Source organism: Perognathus longimembris, chromosome 13 (assembly GCF_023159225.1).
Source record: "Perognathus longimembris pacificus isolate PPM17 chromosome 13, ASM2315922v1, whole genome shotgun sequence".
Taxonomy (NCBI): domain Eukaryota; kingdom Metazoa; phylum Chordata; class Mammalia; order Rodentia; family Heteromyidae; genus Perognathus; species Perognathus longimembris.
In genome coordinates, this window is record NC_063173.1 from 53372890 (window position 1) to 53397136 (window position 24247).

The following is a 24247-nucleotide window of genomic DNA, read 5'->3' on the forward strand; positions in this document are numbered from 1 at the left end:
CAGTGTTACTCAACAACTCTGACCTGTGAAAGCAGCAACCAAGATTTGGGGGGGGGGGTCTCTATAACCAGCACCCCTCTTGCATCCCTCCCCTTCCACAAGTGGCTGCAGCAGACACAAGAGCTGGTGACTTTTCATATTTGATGTTCTGAATGAAATTTATTTCTCCTACCATTTGTAAACTACCTGTTTAGAAAGAATGAGATGCTATTACTTTGTTTGACTAAGTTTAGTGAGATCTAGTCTGAGTGAAGAGAAAGCAACTCACTCACCTAGACACACCATAATGAAACCACTGCAAAAGCAAATACAAGAGGAAAGCTTAAATACAACATGAGGAAACATGGTCCAATATTGCACAGGAGAATCACAGTACAAATCATCAATGACATCCAGAAGACACGTGATATGGTCCAGAAAACAATAGAAACAGCATTTTTTTTTTTTTTTGGCCAGTCCTAGGGCTTGGACTCAGGGCCTGAGCACTGTCCCTGGCTTCCTTTTTGCTCAAGGCTAAAGGCTAGCACTCTGCCACTTGAGCCACAGCACCTCTTCTGGCCGTTTTCTAGATATGTGGTGCTGGAGAATTGAACCCAGGGCTTCATGTATACAAGGCAAGCTCTCTTTCCACTAGGCCATATTCCCAGCCCTAGAAACAGCATTTTTAAGTTGTAAGGGAAAAATAACCCTCAATATAAAAGTCCATATCAAACAAAATGTTTTCTTTTAAAAAAAATTGTGCTGTATCAATGTTTAAACTCAGGACTTTATGTTCTTGCTTGGATTTTTGGCTCCCGACTGTTGCTCTATCACTTGAACCACACCTCTACTTCTGGCTTTTGGCTTGTCAATTGAAAATAAGTATCTCTTTGATTTGTCTGTGCAGGCTGGCTTTGAAATGAGATCCTCACATCTCAGCCTCTTGACTGGAAACAAAATTCCTTTTGTCTCCTGTTAGTTAATGTTACCCTTCAGCACAAGCTCATGTAGTGAACATTAATGTTTACAGCTTGACAATGAGAAAACTGTACTGAGAAACTCTAACTCATGTGCCTGGCGGAGATGATATGCAAAATAAACCACTGTCTGACCCGAATTCAAGTTAAATGGACTCTACTTGTTTTACTACCTTTTTGACCATGGGCCTTTCTCTGAACCCCAGTTTCATCACCTAGAAAGAAAAGCATTTTTATTCCTTTTCCCATAAGTTCATAAAAAGTCTGAACAATAATGCATTATTATCAAAGACTTAGTAGCCAGGTGCTGGTGGCTGACACCTCTAATCCTAGCTATACAGGAGGATGAGAGTTGAGGAACACAGCTCAGAGCCAGGCCATGCAGGAAAGTCAGTAAGACTCTTATTTCTAGTTAATCACCAGGACAGAGTTGTACACATTGCCATCTTTATTTGGTCATACAAGGAGTAATTGAGCTGAAATGCTAAACCTAGGTTTATTTTCCTGAAACACTAAGATCCCAGAGTCAACAACTGTGTCTCCACAGCAACTGATATTTTATACACACATATATGCAATTGAGATTTTGTAAATATATAACATATGTAATTATATATAATATATAAATTTTATGTTTAAGTATGTTTATATATAAGCAATTGTAATTTATATATAATTATAATATATGATAATATAATTAAATACATATTAGATCCCACATACATGAGCTCATACAATATTTGTGTGTGTGTGTGTGTGTGTGTGTGTGTGGTTTATTTCACTTAGCACAATAGCTCTTAGGCTATAATATCTAACTATATATTATATAATAATATATAAAATTAAAGTATATAATTATATATAGCTATGTATATACCTATGTATAACTATAATATCTAATAATATACGATGTATATCATAAATAACATATAAAAGAATATACATGAACTATAATATATATCATTACACATAATTATATACAACTTTTTTATATTATATATCATTATTGTACTTATAACAAAAAAGTGGGTGACTACACCCCGCCCAAATTCATCCTTTGTAGTAACTGTCATCACCGAATGGCAGACAGCAGATAAGAACTCCTCTTGACTCACAGAAAGCCCCTGTTCACAGAGTGTGCCATCTCACGTTGGTCTCCCAATGGAGTGTCATCTAGGAATAGAACACACTCTATCTCACCTATGCTGCTTAGTCTCCCAGAGCCTTAGGGCCTGCAGCCCTACAGTTCAGTTGACCAAATGTTTCTTTTCCCCCATGAATTCATGAAGAAACTATGGCTGGAAAATAAATAAGGTAGCTAACTTCTCCAAAGTCTGAAGCTAGTAAGAAAATAATATTCCAGCAGTGGGGGATTCCAAGTGGGGTTCCCCATCAACCTGCCAGGCTAATGGAAGGAGTCACCCAGCTTCTGCTCTGTCAGGTGATAGGAGCACTTGGCAGGAGCTGGCAGAGCACAGGCCGTCTCCTCACACGGGCTGTGATGACCCAGGTGCAGCCTCCAGGCCCTGCGGGGCAAGGTATACTCAGGGTCACTGGAGGAAATGCTGGTGTGGGTTTGTACCTCTTCAGGGAAGCCTCTGCATCTTAGGCTTCTCTCTTGGTCTTGCTAATCGTGAACTCTTCAGGGGTGCATGTTGTTCCTATTTGTGGTACATTGCGAAACCTAAGTCTAGATCACAAGGTAAATGATCTCTACAGTCAAATGTAGGTTTCTGAAAATGCTCTCCTCACATCGCAGAGAAATCAATGACTTTTGCAAGACTCCTCATTAGTTGAGAATACCATTTGAGTAAGTCTCTTCCAAAGTCAACTCCAAAGTGGTAATGGCTCTTCTGCAAATGGTTGGAGTGGGACTAGGGTGTTTGCGAGAACCAATTCAACAATGATACTCACCAAACACTATGTTGGAAATGAATTTTAAAACTTTGGGGGAAATGGGATCTGCAGGGGAAAAAGCAGGAGAAAGTGCAGGTAGCAGGATAAAGATATATTTATCTTTAGCCTTATTGAAACAACCAAAGTGTCTGTTGACAGAAAAACACATGAAGAAACTGTGGCCTGGCATGTGTATGCAATAGGATATTATTCAACCTTAAAAAGGGAACAAGATCCTGTCACTTTGCCCCATCACACAGAGGAGCCTGACAGCTGTTGTGCTAAGTAAAATAACACCCCCCCCACACACAAATATTTTATGAGCTCACATACAAAGGATCTAAATAATTTTGAAACAGTAGACAGCAGGGATGGGAGGGGTTCGTGATCAGGCTATCAGAGGATTTGAAACAGTGGGATGTGAATGCATCACCAAGAGAACCAGGCAAGACATACAGTTGCCTGCAGAGAAAGGAGCCTTTAATGTCAGCAAGGGACTGACAGGCTAGCTCTCTCAGGATAGAGGATAGCAGGCCTGTCCTGAGAAGGAGGTATCTCTACAGTCAAGGGGTGAGAGGTGAGAGGATTCCGCAGGGGGCAGGAGAGTGCTCAGCTGAAGGCCAAAGGTAGCCCATAGCCAGGGCAGGTCAGCAGCTGTGGTCAGACCTGAGCGAACAGCATTGACTGATGCAGCTGGAGGCTAGAGATACCTGTGGTTTCAGGAATGGGCTGGAGGCTGATCATTATGGCCAGAACTGGCCTGGTCACCCAATTTCAGGAAAGGGCAGAGGACCTTAGATGGAGGCAGTCCAACCAGAATAAGGGATGGACACACTAACAGGCTGAACATACCCGGGATGCAGCAGGTCAGAACTGTACTGTGTGTAAGACCCAGGCTAAATGAGATTTCAGCTAGTCTTCTTGCAAACGCAGAACAATTGGGCAAGTGTATTAGATAATGGGTCTGTTCATTTGCTTCACAATAATCAATCTGTATGCACTCCCAAGCTACTCTTTTGGAGACCTTCAACACACACAGTAAGATTTAGTTAAAAAATATTAAGACTCACAAGGATCACATCCAATGACAGTCATGGGATATGCAACCTTTATTTACGTAGGCAATATTTAGCATGATTATCAAACAGTTCAAAGAACTACCAATGAACAATTTTTTTCAGAATACCTACTGAAGAAATGGGACACACCAGGACCCTATATTAAGAAAGAAGAGAGAGTACATATGCTATTTACAAGATAATGCCACATCTTGGCTAACTAGTAAGACCTGACAATGGGCAATAATCCACACGTGCAACGGGCATTCCTGATGAAGCATTAGGGTAGATGCAACTGAGTCAAAATTGTCACTGAAAGCTGGGCACCAGTGGCTCATGCCTGTCCTCCTAGCTACTCATGAGGATGAGTTCTTGGGGTGGATAATTTGAAGCTACCTTGGGCAGGAAAAGTCCATAAGACTCTTTTCTCCAATTAACTACTTAAACCTCAAAAAGTAGAGCTATGTCTCACACGGTAGAATGCCAGCCTTGGGCACAAAAAAAAGCTCAGGGACAGCTCAGGACTGGAAGAAACAAAAACAAATTCAAGAAGTAAGACTACAGGCAAGATCACACTAAAGTCGCCAGCACAACTATGTTCATCACAGCACAACTTGTCATTGCTAAAACATGGAATCAACTGAGATGCCCCTCAGCAGATGAGTGGGTCAAGAAAATGTGGTACATATACACAATGGAATTCTATGCCTCCATCAGAAGGAATGACACTGCCCCATTCGTAAGGAAATGGAAGGACTTGGAAAAAAATCATACTAAGTGAAGTGACCCAGATCCAAAGAAAAATAAACCCTATGGTGTCCCTTATAGGGAATAGCTAGTACAGGAATAGGCTAGTCGTGGTAGAAGACCAAAATACCCCAATAGCTATACCCATATGACCACATAAGAAGATGCCAAGTGAAATGAACTCCACATGACAGAAACAAGAGTTATACCACTGTTATAATTATTCTCAACGTGCATGTGAACTTGTACTACTTTTTTCTCTCTTTTTCCTTGTATGTTTGTTTGACTGAGTGGTTTGTTTAGTTTTGTTTCTCTTGTACTCCCTTCCTGTGGCTGTACCCTCACAACCACTGAATTACATCCGAGTACCCTGGATACTGTTTATACAGGTAATAGAACTTGGGAAAAGAGAGGGAATACCAAAATTGAGAGACAATGAAGAAAAATACAAACCATTCAAAACTTATAAAACCATTTGGTATAAACCAACTGCACAACTCTTGGGGGGAGAGGGAAAAGGGAAGTGGGGATGGGGGAAATGAGGGAGGAGGTAAAAAGTAGAACAAGAAATGTACTCACTGCCTTTCATATGAATCTCTAACCCCTCTCTGTATCACACTTTGACAATAAAGGAAAAAAAGAAGTATAAGAAACTGAATAAGGAAATGCTAACTACATAGAGATCTGGCTATGGCAGGTCTGCTGGAGGGTAAAGGATAGTGTTGCCCCAATACTCACCCATTTTGCTTCCTTAAATCTCAGCTATGAGTGAGCCACTGCTCACTATCGTTGGCTCTCTGTGTGTGCACACCTCCACCATGCCACCTCCCAGCCCACCTCATCCAGCATTTCCAGCCGACCTCACAGAGGCTCACATGTCCACTGATTCCAGTCACAGGGCAAGGGGAGATGATGCAGAGTTTCAGACATTCTCTGCACAAATTTGTTGGATTTGCCTGTGTTATTATATGCAGGGAAGTCAAGCTTCTCCAGAGCCTGACTGAGGACATAGAAGACATAGGAGCTGAGCCCTTGGGCCCGGTACTTGGGCACAGTGCCACCCATTCGGATCTCTCCAGTCTGATCCATCAGGGCCCAGGACACAGGACTCCCCTCGGGTCCCACAACGCAGGTGCTAGGGAAGGTCTGGATACAGCGCTTGATGAACCTCTGGCTCTTCTCACTGCCACCAAAACCCCAGAACTGATCCACCAAAACAGCATGGGAATCATCCAGCGAGGAGAGTTTAAACATCTCTTGGTTACTATTGAGAAAAATGAGAAAGAACAGTCCAAATACTATGTACACTGAGAAACATTCCATTGTTTTCCCCCCTTAAATTATATTGATCAGTAAGGAGGGACCGAAGTCATGGTATAGTACTCTCAACATTTGGGTGAGATTCATAAATGTGCAATATTGGATAATGTCTCTGCTTCCATTTCTTCTTGCACAAGTTGGAATATATCAATGACACATTGATCAAAAGACAGAAAGAAATATCATAAGAATAGTTTTGTCATGAGTACCTAAGATAGTAGACAAAAATTCCACAAAGTCAGTACTGCTCTTTCTGACATTGCTGTGACCCTCCACATAACTGAGACACACTGTCATCCTCACTCAACAGATGAGAAAACTTAGTAAACAGAAAATAAGTAAATGTCCCAAAGCAATCATTAGCAAGCAGTAAACCTAGAATTCAGAATCATACTCAGGAGTGTTGATATCCAGGGTCTCTGGACATCTTGTGGATGACCTGGGAAAGCTGATAAGATATCAAGGACCAAGAACTGATGGCCCCTGCAAATGGGTTACTGAGATGTGAAGAGCCCTGAATTACATGAAGAGCCTTCAGGAAGGATCCTGCAAAGAGCTCAGGACATGGAATTAAAGAACCTAGACTCAGACTCCAGTTACAGCCTTCAACAACTGCATGGTATACAACCACTCCATCCTCAGACTATCTTTCTTTAAGGAAATGGAAGAAATGTCTCCTACCCTGATTATCTCAAGGTGAATGAAAGGATCTCAGGAGATTCTCAGCAGGAGAGGCTCTCTGGGTTCTAAGGCACTGCACCTTGTGAATACAGAGCCGTTCTGAGTACATTAACACACGGAAGGCCAGGAGACTGGGCCCCTGCAGATCCAATTCCACTACTGTTTCCAGCTCTACTCAGTGTTACACTAAAAAAGGATGAAGGAAATTATGCAATTTGCTTAACTGATCTTTCTTGGAAAACATTTCCTCTGTGAAGTAGATTCATGAAATCTGGGTTTCTTAAGAGCCTACTAGGATTCCAGTCATTCTTCTGGTTATTGGAGATCCATCAAGTGATAATAGAGAGTGGATACCTGATGGTCAGTATTTAAAAACTTGCAAGAATATTCCAAAAAGCAAACAGGTAGATAGATACTCAAATAAGTCACTTTGGTAGCAATGAAGAATATTAAAATTAGGTTTTATGGCAAAGAATTATGTGTCTGGTTTTAGTACTCTGAAAAGAACTGTCAAGAAAATAAAATTTGAGTGTATGAGTGGCAAAACAAAAGGAGAAAGAGGTGGAGATCAAAAGAAAGGACATTTTAGGCAAGCAAGAGCAAATCTAGTCACAGAAAGGCACACGTGCATGTGTCAGAACCAAGTGGCAGGAGGCTGAGCTGCTGGTGGGGGACAGCAAGAGGCACAAAACAAGCCAAGTGCTTATGTCTCACACCTGTAATCCTAGCTATTCAGGAAGCTGAGATCTGGGGATCACAGTTCAAAGCCAGGCTAAGCAGTAATGTCTGTGAGATTCTTATTTCCAATTAACCAGCAGAAAGCTGGAAATAAAGCTGGGGCTTACACTTGCTAGACAAGCAAGTGTATGAGGTCTTGAGTTCAAGAATTCAGGACACACACACACACACACACACACACACACACACACACACACACACCTGAACAAGATGAAGTCTCAGAGGTGATGGGTTCACATCTTATGGGGACCATAAAAGAGTATGGATTTCACTCAAGGTGAGATGAAAACCATGAATGGCTTCTCAACAGATTACATGATCCACATTATACACTAAAAGGATCAGCCTGGAAAAATGATGTAATGTAATCCACATTACATACAAGAAAGGTTCAGCACTAGGTAGGAGAGCAAGACTGAGCTCACTGAGGGAATCAGAGACCACTTTTAGTGGCTTTAGCACACAGTTATCTTGAATTACACTCACATGGCCTTGGGTCTGCCTGAATTGGGACATAAATTCCTAGTGGCCAGCAGGAATGGCAGCAGCCTCTGTGCTGTCTTAGATGTCATGTAGAGAAGATGTTGTGCTTTCTTCACCCTGGTGAAATTCACAGCTGCAAGACTTTGTATCACTTCCTCCAGGCTGGATTGTGAGCCTAGAAAAGAGTAAGTGAGGAGACAAGCAGATTTAGAATGAAGTGGCCAGGTGCTAGTAGCTCAGGCCTATAAGCCTAGCTACTCAGCTATGACCTTCCATCCAAGAAAAGGGCAGGACCTGATGAATTCATAGATGAGTTCTATAAGGCCTTCAAAGGAGAACTCACTCCAATACTCCTCAAACTCTCCAATGAAAGTGGAAGTGAAAGTTAGCTACCAAACTCTGGCGATGAAGTCAGCATAAACCTCATCCCAAAACCAGACAGGGACTCATCCAAGAAAGAGAACTTAGTCATTCATTTCTTTAATGAACAACAATGCAAAAGTTCTCAATAAAACTCTGGCCAATCGACTTAACTGATCAAAAAAAAATGTATACACTATGATCAAACAGAATTCATTCCAGGGATGCAATGCCAGTTCAATATATGCAAATCAATTAATGCTATTCAACACACCAAAAGGAGCAAGGGCAAGAACCACATGATCATCTTCTTACATGCATAAAAAGCATTTGACAAGATCCAACACTCGCACCTTTACAATAATGATATTAAAAAGTGGGAGGGGCTAAGCACTGGGGTTTTTCTATTGGAGACTGGGGAGACCCAATCAGAAAAGCCTCAGACAGCATATAGCCACCACTAAACAAATCAAACCAGATACACTCCAGAGGGCACTGGGGACAGAATAACTTGTGAGGCCTCTTTCTGGAGGGTCTATTCTCAGTTAGCCTTCTTTCTTCATTTTTCATTTAAATAAATGTGCTCTGTTTACTTTGATTATAAGAAAAGAAATCAAAGAACAACGAAATGCAAGGAAACATTGGAATCCGTTGGGATATGCCATTTGATTCATCCCACATTGATGGTCACTAGATTGAGAGTCCCAAGTTTGGTAGTGTGGCAAAAGGAAGGCCATCATAGACAGTGACCAGACAACTGTAAACCAGAGGCAGAATCCACACATATCCATCGCCTTACTTTGAATCTGCAAATGTTGTTTCCAGTTGATGACATCCGATGCACCAAGGAACTCATGACAGCTCCTGGGCTCCTTCGAGTAGATTTGGTAGGTGTTGGTGAAGTTGTCAAGGTCATCTCTCATCTCCTGTTGGTTGGGTGACATTTTATTTGCCAATAATGTATACCAAATAATATTTGTGATTAACCTGTATATATTTTGCACACACAAATATTCACTTTATATTTTTAATGTGTATAAAAGATACTTTTATTTGAAGTGAATCCATTTTGAGTGTTATTTAGAAGTCTAATAGTAAAGATACACTCCCTAGTATACCTATTAGAGTTTTCTCTCTATTTCTCAAACATTCTTCAAATTTGCCTGTGGACAATGGTAGGTGTTGTTTCCTCTACTTGGAATGTGTCCCTGGCTCTTCTCAAACCTACTGAACATTAAAATCTAGTTTGACTGACATGTCTTCTTCAAAAGCTCTCCCATCCTCTATCCCAGACCTTATGAACTTCTAATTTTAGTCATCCCTTAGCCAGTGTCCCCTTCTGTAACTTAAAGAATATTCATCAATGTCAATTGCTTTCTTCTTTTTTCATTTTTTTAGCAGTACTGAGATTTGAACTCAGAGCCTCATGCTTACCAGGGAAGCACTCTAGCACTTGAGCCATGCACCCAGCCAAGAACAATTTCATAAGACAAAAACAAACACTTTTGCATACTCTGGCCCATGTTCACATGAAGTTGGAACCCATCTGCTCACTGTGTTTCCCCACAGGACAGGTGCATTTTGGCATCACTGGGATTCATCTCTGTTTCCCTGAAGTCTGGCATATGTCCAGCAAACACAAACACAGAGTCAAATTTGTTCCACACCACACAACTGACCTGCTCCTCAGGACGAACAACCACAGTATTATAATCAGGCCACTTGTCCACCAGGGCCTTTAACTTGAATGGGTTTCCCTGGTTCATGAGGAAAACGGTCCCATACACCTGCAACATTTCAACAAAGCTGGAGGTCAACATACTACACAGAAATACTAAAGGGCCTTGTGCTTTTCTTTAACCAGACAGATGCTTGCTTCTATGAGAATCATGAGTCATGGTGTTACTGATGGGGCATTTAGTTCCATTTTCAGATTGTTTTCTCATCCCAAACACAAATAGATTTTTGGATGAAGTCATGAGAATACTATATATGTAGTATATGTCTGTGTATATATGACATATATGTATGTATCTTGCAAATATATATTCATATAATATGCATATGTAGAAGACATATAATATGCACATACATTGTCTGCATATAATTTATATCATATATGTGTATATGTATATAGAGCTAAATATCAGATAAATAAAATAATCACTCTTATAGTGCAGAATTTACTTTTATGCCTTTCTATCTTCTTCTGTATATTGACATATACAATAAAGTTACCTAATAAACACTAATTTAAAAGCTATTTCTGAAAATAAACATGTGAGGGCCTATTTCCACATCAATGAATACAAACCTACATAATAAGGTTTCAGGATTGCTTTTATTTTATTTTATTGAGGTTGAAGTCCAGTCTTAGTCCTTGTCCTTTGTTAGGCAAGCACTCTTCCACGGAAGTGAATTCCCAACTCCTGCATAATATTTATTATTTTTAAAAATAAAAACCCACAACAATTTTCTTACTTCCCATTTCAGATTATGTAAATGTCCTTTGATACTTTAATTCTTCAAGGAACATTTTTGCTTACATTGTTAAAAAAATATGTCTACAATGACAAATTCTAGGACCATTTCTGTGTCAAAACCACCTGATTGCTAAAAATTTCTTTTTATAATATATGTAAATTACTTTCTGTAAAAGTTAGCTCCTACCTATCTAATAAGGACAGAAAGCACACTACAGAAATCACACATAGGCAACTTGTGTAACTCTTTTGAGCCGCATCTCCCTAAGAGAACCAGTGAGACAGAGAGCCCCTCCTAGCTGCTCTATGGGGTCTCTTGTTAATGGGGTGAAGTTCTCTTTCTTTCTTTTTTATGCTGTCGGTGATGGGGCTTGAACTGGGGGCATGGGCTCTTTCCCTGAGCTCTCTTGCTCAAGGCCATTGCTCTCTAGCTTTCAGATACTTGGCCAGCTGTGGCCTTCTCTGAATAGTTTATTGGAAATCAGAGTCTCACTGACTTTCCTATCTGGACTGGCTTTGAACTGTGATCCTCAAATCTCAGCCACCTGAACAGATAGGATTACAGGCAGGAGCCACCAATTCTTGGCTAAAATAATTTATTCAAGATTCTTTTCTCTCTCAGTTTTCTTATTTTTGTGCTTGACGGTGGAGCCTGAACTCGGGACCTAGGTGCTGTCCCTGCACTTTGTTGTTTTTGTTTTTGTGTTTTGGTTTGGGTTTTTTTGTTTTTGCTTAAGGCTAGCCCACAGCCTCTTGAGCCATAGCTCCTCATCTGGTGTTTTGGTGGTTAACTGGTGAGAAGAGTCTCACAGGCTTTGCTGCCCAGGCTGACTTCAAACCATGATGCCTACCTCTCAGCCTCCTGAGTAACTAGGAATATAAGCAGGAGCTAGGAGCACAAAGCAATCTTTTTTTCCATATATGCAGTTAATGATATATGCATTTATCAATTTCACCTCACAAATTTATATATTTATTCTTTTTCATTAAACTGATATATTCTAACTTTCTTTGTGACTTTGAAGAATGGCTTATTTATGCCTAGGTGGTAACATTTGTAAAATTTCTAATTAGTCTGTCTTGGTCAATATTGTATGAACATTAGAATATAATGTATTCTGTTATTGGTGAGGAGATTGTATTTTAAGTGTCAATTTGTTTGAGTTGACTCCTATACCATGTAAGTCTTCTTTATACTATGTGTTTCCAACTATTCTGTGAGAATGTTGACGCTTTTCATTATTCTTGGGAGTTTAACTATTTTTTTCTTTTCAATTAATTCAGCTCTTGTCTTCTGCATATTGAGCTTCTGTTGTTATGTGGAAAAAGTCTAGCAGTTTTAAAGTCTTTCAAGTAAATTAACATCTTTATCTAATAAGTATTCACATATCTACTTACATGATCCAAAAACATAATATCTGGCAATATCCTACTTTCCTTACAATATAGCAAAAAAACTTCTGTAGATAATACTACTTAGTCCATTCTAAAAGGAAATTACTTACCCCAAATTACACATAATCATTTGGGATTTGACATGTACTTACTACTGGCACCAAGGAAGAGTCACACAGCTAACCTCTTAACCAGACATGTGACTTTAGGAAAACAAATTAAACATTAATGTCTTCATTTTAGTTAACTTTGCAGCTCTGGAAAACTTCCCATGTTACACAAAATAATGCTTACAAGAGTATAGGGAGTGATTTTCAGTCATGATCCTACAAGATTCAAGGAATAGTTTTGCAGGCCACTATCAATATGGTTTTGCTCAAGCTATACAAACAAGCCCTCATTTCCTCTTTAATTCCATGGGTGCAACACATCTACCTTCTATTGGGGTGATGTAAACTAAACCAGAGTCCACAAAATGAGGACCTGTCGCAAAACAGCACAGCTTCTTGCTCATTCGCTCCTTGAGAATGTCCTTACCTTCAAGGACTCTGGGAGGCTCTTCCTTAGGGATTTCTCCAGCATCTGCAGCATCTGTGGGCCTTGTAAAGGGAACATTGTGGCAAGTATCTCAGCCTAAAAAGAGAGTCCGGAAACATGAAAGAGTGAGAAGCGCTGGATGACATACAGACACTATAGGCATTCGTGGCTTGAACTTTATTCCTGTAATTTCACTGGGTTTCCATCTTCTAATTTCAAGAAATCACAGGCCTAATGGAATAAAAGTATTTCTTTTTGGAATTGTCTTTACTATCATTTTTTTTAACATTTTAGAAATTTTTGTTTATACTCTTATCACACCTAGAATTCCAACAAGTTGTCCTAATCTAGTCTCTAAAATATGCATAACTATGCTTTCTAATTAAGCTTCCATCTATGCTAAGCCTGACTCTGATACTTAGAAATTATATACTATTAAGCAAGTTGCTTAACTCCCCATTGGTTGGATTTCTTTATCTATATCAGTTGTTACAAAGCTTATGAGTGAAGCTAGATACCAGTAGCTCATGCCTGTAGTCTCAGCTACTCACGAGACTGAGATCTTTGAAAGAGCTATTTTTGTGTTTGGAATTTATCTGGGAGTGAGGGGGAATAAAGAAAAATATCTTTAGGAAAAAATTATACAAGGTATAAGTATTTTGTGCATATTTATAGATATCAGATATGCATTAAAAAGAATCAGAAAGAAATACTAAAAATGATAGTGACATTATGGATGAGAATTGTTAAATTCATATTTGAGTTTTCTTGACATTTCTTCTTTACTTTGGTCTTTTGACAGAATTTATTTCGTTCTATTGAAACTTTAAAGAGAGCACTTGACTTTCCTAGATGTCAGGAATCAAAGGAAAAAGTTAAATACCTTAGGAAGTTGGCAGAGGATTAGATAAGACAGACTGTCTGACATTAAATAAATGGCACTTGAACTAGAATACTCTGCCTGGGTGCCCTTACATTATCTCCACTCACCTACCAACAGCAAGCTCCCAAATCTCATCATACTTATTTAGTAATGTGGAATAAAACCTGATTTCTCCAGTTCAAAAACCCTTTTTCTTATGGGACTCACATGCTCCTCTGTATAGAGTAGCTGCCTGATACAGCTTTTTCAAACAGAAAGAACTTCCTTTTCCCCTGGCATCATTCTTAGCCCAAAAGATCTCAGAAATTCTTACCTACATCTAAAAGGAATTATTTTGACTCTTTCTATGTCCATAAAGAGACAAAGAGATGGCAGGTCCCAGAGGATCCAGTCTTTATTCTCACCTGTGAAGCCGTCTCCTAATTCAGTTTATAGAGGTCTCTAAAGACAAGAGGCAGAAGGATGTTCTGGAAGATGAGCTATACCCTTGCAGTATGCTGGTTTTGAAACCTGAACTTTCATCTGTGTACTTTGACCTGTTTTGCTCTGGAAACCTGTGGCGGTCAAGTCTTTACCCATGCCTCAAACTGTGCCAAATTCAACAGCAGACATATTTGTTACTTGAACCAATAAGCAGTGCAACCTGGGAGAGCTTTTGCAGCTTCATTACAGAAAGCCAGATGGCTTTCTGTTGCCAAAGATCCCAGTATTACTCAACAACTCTGAACTGTGAAAGCAGCAACCAAGAGTTTAGGGGTGGGGGGCGGTCTCTATAACCAGCACCCCTCTTTACCACCCTCCCCTTCCACAAGTGGCTGCAGCAGACACAAGAGCTGGTGACTTTTCATATTTGATGTTCTGAATGAAATTTATTTCTCCTACCATTTGTAAACTACCTGTTTAGAAAGAATGAGATTCTGTCATTTTCTTTGAGTTTGGTGCGATCTAAGCTGAATGAGCAGAAAGCAAATGGCTCACCTAGACACACCATAACAAAACCACTGCAAAAGTAAATACAAGAGGAAAGCTTAAATGCAATGTGAGGAAACATGGTCCAATATTGCACAGGAGAATCACAGTACAAATCATCAATGACATCCAGAAGACACGTGATATGGTCCAGAAAACAATAGAAACATCATTTTTAAATGCTAAAGGGAAAATAACCCTCAACATAAAAGTCCATATCAAACAAAAGGTCTTCTTTTTAACTTTGTGCCATCCTGGCACTTAAACTCAGGGTCTTATGTTCTTACTTGGACTTTTGGCTCCCAACTGTTGCTCTACCACTTGAACCATACCTCTATTTCTGGCTTTTGGCTTATTAATTAGAGATAAGAATCTCTCCAATTTGTCTGTGCAGGCTGGTCTTGAACTGAGATCCTCACATCTCAGCCTCCTGATTACAAACAAAATTCCTGTTGTCTCCTGTGAGTAAATGTTACCCTCAACACAGCCTCATAAAGTGAACATTAATATTTACAGTCTGACAATGAGAAGATGATACTGAGGAGCACTAACCCATATTCCTAGAGGAAATGATGTGCTAAGCCATTGTCTGACCTGAATTCAAGTTAAATGGACTCAGCTTTACTACCTGTTTAACTACAGGCATTTCTCTGAACCCCAGTTTCATCACCTAGAGAGAGAAACATTTCTATTCCCTTTTCCACATAGATATAATTGAGATACATATATATCATATATGTGTATTGATGTATATACATATATAATTAAGGTCATATACAATTGAGATTATATATAACTCATATATAACATAATTACATGCTTAATTGAGAGTTCATATATGTGTGTACATGTGTGGGTGTGTAGGTGTGTGTGCATGTGGGTGACTACACCCCCCCCAAATTCATCCTTTGTAGTAACTGTCATCACCGAATGGCAGACAGCAGATAAGAACTCCTCTTGACTCACAGAAAGCCCCTGTTCACAGAGTGTGCCATCTCACGTTGGTCTCCCAATGGAGTGTCATCTAGGAATAGAACACACTCTATCTCACCTATGCTGCTTAGTCTCCCAGAGCCTTAGGGCCTGCAGCCCTACAGTTCAGTTGACCAAATGTTTCTTTTCCCCCATGAATTCATGAAGAAACTATGGTTGGAAAATAAATAAGGTAACTTCTCCAAAGTCTGAAGCTAGTAAGAATATAATATTCCAGCAGTGGGGGATTCCAAGTGGGGTTCCCCATCAACCTGCCAGGCTAATGGAAGGAGTCACCCAGCTTCTGCTCTGTCAGGTGATAGGAGCACTTGACAGGAGCTGGCAGAGCACAGGCCGTCTCCTCACACGGGCTGTGATGACCCGGGTGCAGCCTCCAGGCCCTGCGGGGCAAGGCATACTCGGGGTCACTGGAGGAAATGCTGGTGTGGGTTTGTACCCCTTCAGGGAAGCCTCTGCATCTTAGGCTTCTCTCTTGGTCTTGCTAATCGTGAACTCTTCAGGGGTGCATGTTGTTCCTATTTGTGGTACATTGCGAAACCTAAGTCTAGATCACAAGGTAAATGATCTCTATACTCAAATGTAGGTTTCTGAAAATGCTCTCCTCACGTCGCAGAGAAAGCAACGACTTAGACACCATTTGAGTAAGTCTCTTCCAAAGTCAACTCCAAAGTGGCAGTGGCTCTCCTGTGAATGGTTGGATGGAGTGGGACTAGAGTATTTGAGTGTTCTTACTTGTGTGCACACACACAGATCTGGGGCTTTAACTCAGGGCCTAGGCATTGTCCCTGAGCTCTTGTGCTCCAAGCTAGTGCTCTACCACTTTGAAGCAAAGTGCTATTTCTGGCTTTGTGATAGTGAGTTGGCTATAATCCTCTCACTGACATTTTTGCTCAGGCTGGTTTTGAACTGTGATCCCCAGAGTTGTCTCCTAAACAGCTCTAAGCATGAACCACCAACACCCAGTGTGCTTCTTTTCCTCTAAAGCAAATCCAGGCTCCTGGCCTAGGACCCACCCTCAAGCCCACAAATATCTGAAGTGAGAAGATGGAGAACTGGCAAACAGTAGAAAGACAAACTCACTTAGTCTCAGCAGAGGTTTTGCTATACTTGAATTTTGCCTTTCCTTCCTGCGAGCGTGGGGCATGAACATTGCCATTTCCCACTGAAAGTCCGAAAGAAGAGGAAACATCTAAGATATTTAGCAGCCAGGACAACAAAGGAACTAATGCTGGCTTTGTCCCCAAGTTGCCTTTTACAAGACTGTCATAAATAGAGAGAAAACTTCAGTAATCCTAGTCCTGAGATGAAAAGAAAGTCTGAACTGCCAAGCTAATTAACAAATAAAGAGAAATTGTCCAATGGTGTCAAATTCATTTGAGACTGGATGTTGCAATGGGAGTGTGCAGACGTAATAAGCTAGGTGTGCATTCAATGAGATGGAGATGAGGGAAGCATTTTCAAAGGTGAAATGAAGAGGAAGTGCAGAAGCTCAATAACAAAGTTGATGTGAGTCCAAGGCTAGCCAGGCTGCTGCAGAACAAAAGCATTTTTTGTGTGAGATGACCTCTGGGTGAGATTGTGGTTCGAAGAGAAACATCTTGGGACTTCATGTAATCAGAACTACGTGCAAAGATTCTTTCCTTCCATGCCTTCCAGATCTACTTGTTTGCTTTTGTTCTTAGGCTCTGGCACAAATGACTCCAGTTTGATTCTGACAACTTTCTCAGAGGTAAGAAAGGGGGATTTAAGGACGTGTTAGGCAAGGGTTTCACCCCACTCAGTCCTGCTTGCATTGCACTTGGGTACTTGCTATCACCAGCCTTCAGAACACCTTCCTGCCCCTCTTTTTTTTTTTTTTTTTTGGCCAGTCCTGGGGACTGGACTCAGGGCCTGAGCACTGTCCCTGGCTTCTTTCTGCTCAAGGCTAGTGCTCTGCCACTTGAGCCACAGCGCCCCTTCTGGCCATTTTCTGTATATGTGGTGCTGGGGAATCGAACCCAGGGCCTCATGTATATGAGGCAGGCACTCTTGCCACTAGGCCATATCCCCAGCCCCTTCCTGCCCCTCTTAAAGCTTGCATTCCAGAGCAGGGAGACAGAAACCAACCAGACAAAAAGCACAGAAACATATTCCCTACACAGTGATGAGTTACAATATGTAAAAGAAAAAGAGAATAAAAGGATAAAAATAAAAGAGAGAGGAAGAACAGAGATGCTTTTATAAGAAGGGGTCAGGGAAGGCTGCTCTGAAAAGCTAATTTTTGACAACTGAAGAAAGAAGGGAGAGAGTCTAGTACACCCCAGAGGGTGGAGAGTTCTAGAATGAGGAACTATTCCAGGAAGTGATCGAGAGGGTTTATTCAGAACAAAGAAATTATTCTATCCTCCCTTTGTATTCACCTTTACCTAAAAATACATAAAAATTGAGTGTGCCTAACAACCTATTAACATACTAGTTCTAACAGACATAATTAGATAGGGATGCTCAATTGTTTAAAAACAAAACAGTATAAGTGAAGCTAGGATTACATCACACTTCCTGTAATCCTTGGGAGGCTGAGATCTGAGGGTCGAGGTTCAAAGTCAGTCTAGGCAGAACAAATCCAAGAGACGCTTCTATCCCATTAACCAGCAAAAAGCTGGAAGTCGAGCCGTGGCTCAAGTGGGTGATGCCAGGGTGCGAGTCCTGGCATGTGTGGCGGCTCCAGGAATGCTTGCTCTCACCCTGTTCCTCGATTCACCTCTCCTTTCACTCAGCAGGTTAATGGCCCATCTCATTAAATCATTACCTCTTGGTGAAATGACAATTGTAGGACTGGCTTTGCCAATACTGAAGCTTTCCACAAAACTCACAGAACTCAAGCGTGGTGCAGAGGCAACTTAGCAGAGACAGGTGAGTGGGGTCTAGTTAGCCGAAAAGAAAAGCAGTCGACAAAACACAATTGCACCCGTTTTGCAGTCTTGAGCTAACAACAGGTGTGAGCCTTGTGAGAGCCCGGGACAAGGCAGCGTCCCCCGCCCCTGCACCTTTCCCTAGGAAGCGCGTGCTCTGGCGCCATCTGCAGGCCATGAGCGGAACTACATCCGTCGCTCCAGAACGCATTCACCTGGCAGCAAGCACCTGCAGGAGGTGCAACTTGGCCTCTCAGGGACTCAGGTCAGGATGCTCACTCTACCTGCCTCGCAGAAGGGCAGAAGGTGCAGCGCCTGGCTCATCAAGGATTCCCTACCGCTCAAGGGCAGAATCAGACTCTGAGGAAAAGGCCAGGAGCTCCTGGCGCCTCCTGCTCCCGGGCCGTGCACCGCCTCCACCGCGTACCATGGATACCCACGGGTGGAGAAGACACAAGGGGGAAAGGATGGCCCGATGCTCATCCAGAGACCTGGCGGCCGGCTGTGGACAGACACTGCGAGCACTGAACTGGCTGCGCTAGCGCCAGGTGGACAAGAAAATAGAGTGTGGGGTTTGCACTCCTCACCCTGGGGTCAGGCCTTTGATCTAGAGTCTGTTTCATCCTTACCTGTGGCTCTTCTCCACAGCGCCCCCCAATAAAAATTGCCCACTGAGGACCAGAAGCCTCAGCACCTCTTTGTCCATGGGCCAGATGAGGTTTAAATTCCTGGGAGTTCTTGAGTAAGATCTTGAGTTGTTGTTGTTTTTTTTTAATTGTTACTATAGCGAAATAGTTGTGCCAAGGGGTTTCGATTCCACAGGTCCGTTTGCAATGCCTCTTGATCAATGTCACCTCTCCTGTCATTCTCCGTCTTCTCTCCCAACCCTACCCAACCTCTTAAGTTAGGTAGCTCCATTTTCACACGTGTACATCGAATATTATGGGTACATTCGTCTGCCACCCCCTCCCCTTGTCCTGGCCCATCCCTGACAATACACATTCCAGCTTCATTTTGTTAAACAGTAAGTTCTTTGTTCAGAGGAGTTACACCACTGGAATTCCCTTCCTGGCCCAAATACCGTATTTCACTTAATATATGCACGTAGATGCCCCTCTGCTTTACAGGTACAGGCTTGCATTTGCAGGCAGGAAAAATTCCCAGAGAGAGAGGGTTGCCCTCTGCAGGTAGCAGTCAGCCACTGCATTGGGGCAAACCTGAAATTCCGGGTTTTCTGGTTTGGAGATGCACCTGTACTTTTTAGAGGGCAGGTTGATTGACAGGAGTGCCAGGCCTAAAGTCCACAACCTGTAGTCAAGGAAATTTGTGGGCAGGGAGATGAGTAGCTACATATTGTGCCTCTCACACGCACTTCAAAGATCAAGAGGTTTATTCGTGGAAGGAGAGGGGGAAGTCGTTCATGAGAGTTGCTCCTGCCACTTCAATGACCGTTTGAGGACCAGGAAGGGAGCACCTTAAAAATTTAACTTCCAGGCTGAGGGATGGCTCCTGCCTGTAATCCCAGCTACACAGAAGGAGAATCTCAGTTCAAGCCAGTCTGGACAAAAAGACATTGAGACTCTGTCTCAACAACAACAGAAAGATAGGCATGGTGGTGAGTTCATTTCTTTGGATTTTGTTCATTTGTCTGTTTGTTGGAGGTTATCTAGAAATAGAGTATCACAGACTTTTCTACCCAGGCTGGCTTTGAACCCCAATCCTCAGGTCTCAACTTGTTGATGAGTAGCTAGTATTATAGATACAAGCCATATATGCCCAGCTAATATCAAGTCTTAAGAAGCTCATTTCCCAGTAGTGGAAGTTGTGTATGATTGTGTGAGATAATTTGGCAATAGCTAATAAATCTGAGTGCAAATTTACCCTGAGGTGAAGTAATTCTTGAGTAATACTCTAGTACTTCTATATAAAATGCACATACAAATAGCAGAACTTTCCCACCATCTTCAGTACAACTGAATTGGGCACAAGTAGTTCATTTCTTCCGTGGCTCCTGTTCGACTGTGAAAGACCCAAAAGTATAAACATCAAAAGAGTTATGAAACTGGTTCTTCCTGTCCATCTTGGTACCTGGGGAAGTCTGGGAGCTTGCAAGTTTGGGAAATACTGTATGATGGCATAGGCTTCCTAAGCACACCCAAGAGAGACATCTGCTTGCCAGTAGTCTAGAAGATGTGACGAAGTGTCTAATAGGAAAAAACAGAGTTAGGAAGCAAATCACTGCAGGATGAATTTATAGAAAATTAAAACCAGACAAAATGAAACCTCATGCTACTTATGCTTTGATTGTATGTGAAGATGTCCTTAAAGAAATGTAACGCTCCTGGGTTGATGGCTCAAGCCTGTCATCCTAGCTACTTTGGAGGCAGAGATTTGAGGGTTGAAGTTCAAGGCCAAGCTGAGTGTGTGTGTGCATGTGTGCGTGTGTGTGTGTATTGAGAGACTTCATCTTCACCGATGTGTATATGTATGTATATATTGAAAGACTTTATCTCCACCAATGTGTGTGTATATATATGTATGTATATCTGTATATATTGAGAGCCTCCATCTCCACCAATGGCTGGATGTGGTAAGCACCATTCATGCTGAGCTCAGGGGAAGTACAGTGACTAGGCACAATGTAGACACCTGCCCTCCCAGAGACAAGGGGAAACACATGAAGGAGGATCAAAACTAGTCTAGTCTGGCTATAAACCAAGGCCTTTCCTTGAAAATAATCAAAGCAGAAGGAGGGTGGCAGAACAGCTCAAGTTGTAGAACAGCTGCCAAGCAAGTGCAAGGCTCTGAGTGCAAACCCCAGTACCAGTCCTTTCTCATTTCACCCCACCCCCAAAAGAAATAGAAAACAAGAAAAGAAATCTGAGGTAATAACTTTAAAACAAGTAGTGATTGTTCATGTGCATGAGAAAGAAGCCTAAGATTAAATATATGCACACAGGTTTCTACGATATACGTACAATATGATAGTCTTTCAGCTGGCAGTAGATATATAGACATGCATAATTATTATATAAAATATAGGATACAGTGTGCCCAAAGAAGTTTCCTATACAGAGGATTGGAGCACACACAAATATACATCTATACACACTCACATACATACACACATACATACTTTCTCACATACACACACACTTAAAATACATGATATTCTAATGGTCTCCATGTTCTCCACTGTTTAAGGCTTCTGACATATTGGTTGCTATTTCCTTGATAAATGTGGAGATGACACTTGTGTCATTATGGAACCTGGGATCTTAGCCAGAAAACATGTTATTAAATGAAGACAAAATATGAAAAAAATTGTGATCAAAGAGAAAAGCAACAAACAACAAATCAGTATTTGATGGAAGGAGTGAATCTAATCAAAGTCCATTTATGCAAACATACATAAATATTTAAATAAAATCTGCTAATCTAATATATGTTAATAAAAAGGTTTTTTAAAAAAACAGAAGTCATCACTTCAAAATCATCTGATTGAATCCATGTTCTACTAGGAAAAAAAACTGTCCACAAAAACATACTAATAATTTAAATTTTTAGAGGCTGTTAAAAGTATAGTATAAATTTTTTGTCTTAGAAGAGAAACACAAAGGTTCATCTTTATATTTATATAAAATTATATGTGTGTGTGTTTTAGTGGTCAAGTGCTTGCCTAGCTAGCATGCATGAAGCTCTGAGTTGATTCCTCAGTACCACATAAACAGAAAAGGCTGGAAGTGGCCCCGTGGCTCAGAGATAGTGCCCAGGCACTGAGTTCAAGATCAGAACTGGCAGTGTGTGTGTGTGTGTGTGTGTGTGTGTGTGTGTGTGTGTGAACTCCAAGATATAGAAACAAGAGATCTCTTTGTTTTGTAATTTTTATTTTTTTGATGGTTCTGTCTTTGTTTCTTTATGTATGGTATATTCTGTATATATTCTTGGGAGGGCTGGGGGGAGGGTACAGAACTTGAGGGAAAATGGGTGAAAAAGTGCAACAGTGGAGCTTACTGAACACTGATGAAAGTGAACTACACAACTCATGGGTGGAGAGGGGAGGGATGACCTGGGAGAGAGCAAGGGAACAGAAGACACTGGGGGAAAGGAAATGCACTCACTACCTGACTCATGTCATTGTCATCCCTCTGTACCTCACTTTTTTAACAACAATAAATAAATGAATTTAATATATATATGAATAGATATAAAATATGTCTGAAACCATCTCATTTAAAATATCCAGCTTACTTAACTCAGAAATTTCAAAGTATTCGTCATTCTGAATGCCCAGATGTGTGTATTCATATAACTGGCATAATGATTCTTGTTCCTTGAATTGAAATCCTTTGATGATCGTAATCTGTTTCCTGCCAAGCCATCTGGGATGTCAGCCTCTGTTGACAGCAGTGGTAGAAAATTCTAGTTTTTCCTGTCCTTTCCTCCAGAAGTGACTAGCTCTTCTTTGGCAAGTACAAAGAATGGATTAATCAGCTGCTACTCTTTCTTATGTTCAGTGTTGATGGCTCAAAAACAAGCATCTCAGACTCATCAGCAACTTATTTTTAGACATGGTCCAAAGTAGATGTATTTGAGAGGGCTTTGTGATGGCCATGGTCTCTAAGGCAGCTTCCTGGTTCCCTGAATTGTTGCTGAGAAAAGTCCTTCACCTCTGGGACTTCCGCATTGCCCTCTGAACCCACCGTTCTTAGCATCCTCTATCTTTATATGTGAGCCCAATCCTGATATAGACTCTCCTTCACCACTAACAATTAGTGAGACTGTCCAAATACATGATAGCATTGCAATAGTGTCAGAAATATACATCTAACTCAGATATTCACTTTTGAAACTGCAGATCTTTATGTCAATTTCAACCATACAGGAACACTACTGGATTTCAATAAAAGAAGGAAGGAAAAGAGAAAGAGTGAGAGGAAGAAGGAGAGGAAAAGGAGGAGGAGGAGGAGGAGGAGGAGGAGGAGGAGGAGGAGGAGGAGGAGGAGGAGGAGGAGGAGGAGGAGGAGGAGGAGGAGGAGGAGGAGGAGGAGGAGGAGGAGGAGGAGGAGGAGGAGGAGGAGGAGGAGGAGGAGGAGGAGGAGGAGGAGGAGGAGGAGGAGGAGGAGGAGGAGGAGGAGGAGGAGGAGGAGGAGGAGGAGGAGGAGGAGGAGGAGGAGGAGAGGAGGAGGAGGAGGAGGAGGAGGAGGAGGAGGAGGAGGAGGAGGAGGAGGAGGAGGAGGAGGAGGAGGAGGAGGAGGAGGAGGAGGAGGAGGAGGAGGAGGAGGAGGAGGAGGAGGAGGAGGAGGAGGAGGAGGAGGAGGAGGAGGAGGAGGAGGAGGAGGAGGAGGAGGAGGAGGAGGAGGAGGAGGAGGAGGAGGAGGAGGAGGAGGAGGAGACCAAGAAGAAGAAGACCAAGAAGAAGAAGAAGAAGAAGACCAAGAAGAAAAGAAGGAAGAGAAAGAATACACTTTTCCCATATAAGAGAACAAACAATCTCTTGTCCTGGAAATTCTCTGGCCGCCTCCTCCTCCCCCTCCCCTCCCCCTCCCCCTCCCTCTCCCTCTCCCCATCCCAACCTCTGCACCCTCAGAGGCCCCTTTGCGAACCTGCTTTCTGCCAGGCGCGGGAACGGCCTGTGCGCCCCTGACTTCCCGGGGTGCTTTCTAGGCGCGCGCGCCTGCGCAGTGCAGTGCGTTGGTGAGGCGGCCACTGCCCAGAGCCTCATTGGTCCAGATCGCTTCCCGCTCTTTTTCAAGCCCTACCCAGCCCAACCCAGCCCGCCCGGAGACTCAGGCATTGGCTGGGAGGGCGGCGGGGTGTGAAGCGCCGGTCCGGGTCTCGCTCCGGTCACCAATTC

General features: G+C 41.9%; 1 protein-coding gene across 14 annotated transcripts; it reads right to left on the bottom strand.

Moving 5' to 3' along the window:
- Window positions 1-5297: 5297 nt before the first annotated feature.
- On the bottom strand, window positions 5298-14069 carry LOC125362691 (glycine N-acyltransferase-like). 14 transcript variants are annotated; one of them, XM_048361554.1, is made up of 6 exons: window positions 13942-14068; window positions 12655-12761; window positions 9919-10026; window positions 9039-9165; window positions 7883-8054; window positions 5299-5921 (listed from the first exon to the last, which is right to left on the bottom strand). In XM_048361554.1, exons 2-6 carry the CDS (start codon window positions 12730-12732, stop codon window positions 5519-5521), a joined length of 888 nt encoding a protein of 295 aa, XP_048217511.1. In that variant the 5' UTR covers window positions 12733-12761; window positions 13942-14068; the 3' UTR covers window positions 5299-5518. The 14 variants fall into 14 exon arrangements, with proteins under 14 accessions (XP_048217519.1, XP_048217518.1, XP_048217516.1 ...); XM_048361552.1 differs by having other exon boundaries at window positions 12655-12885; window positions 13942-14062; XM_048361556.1 differs by having other exon boundaries at window positions 12655-12750; window positions 13855-14051.
- Window positions 14070-24247: the final 10178 nt, after the last annotated feature.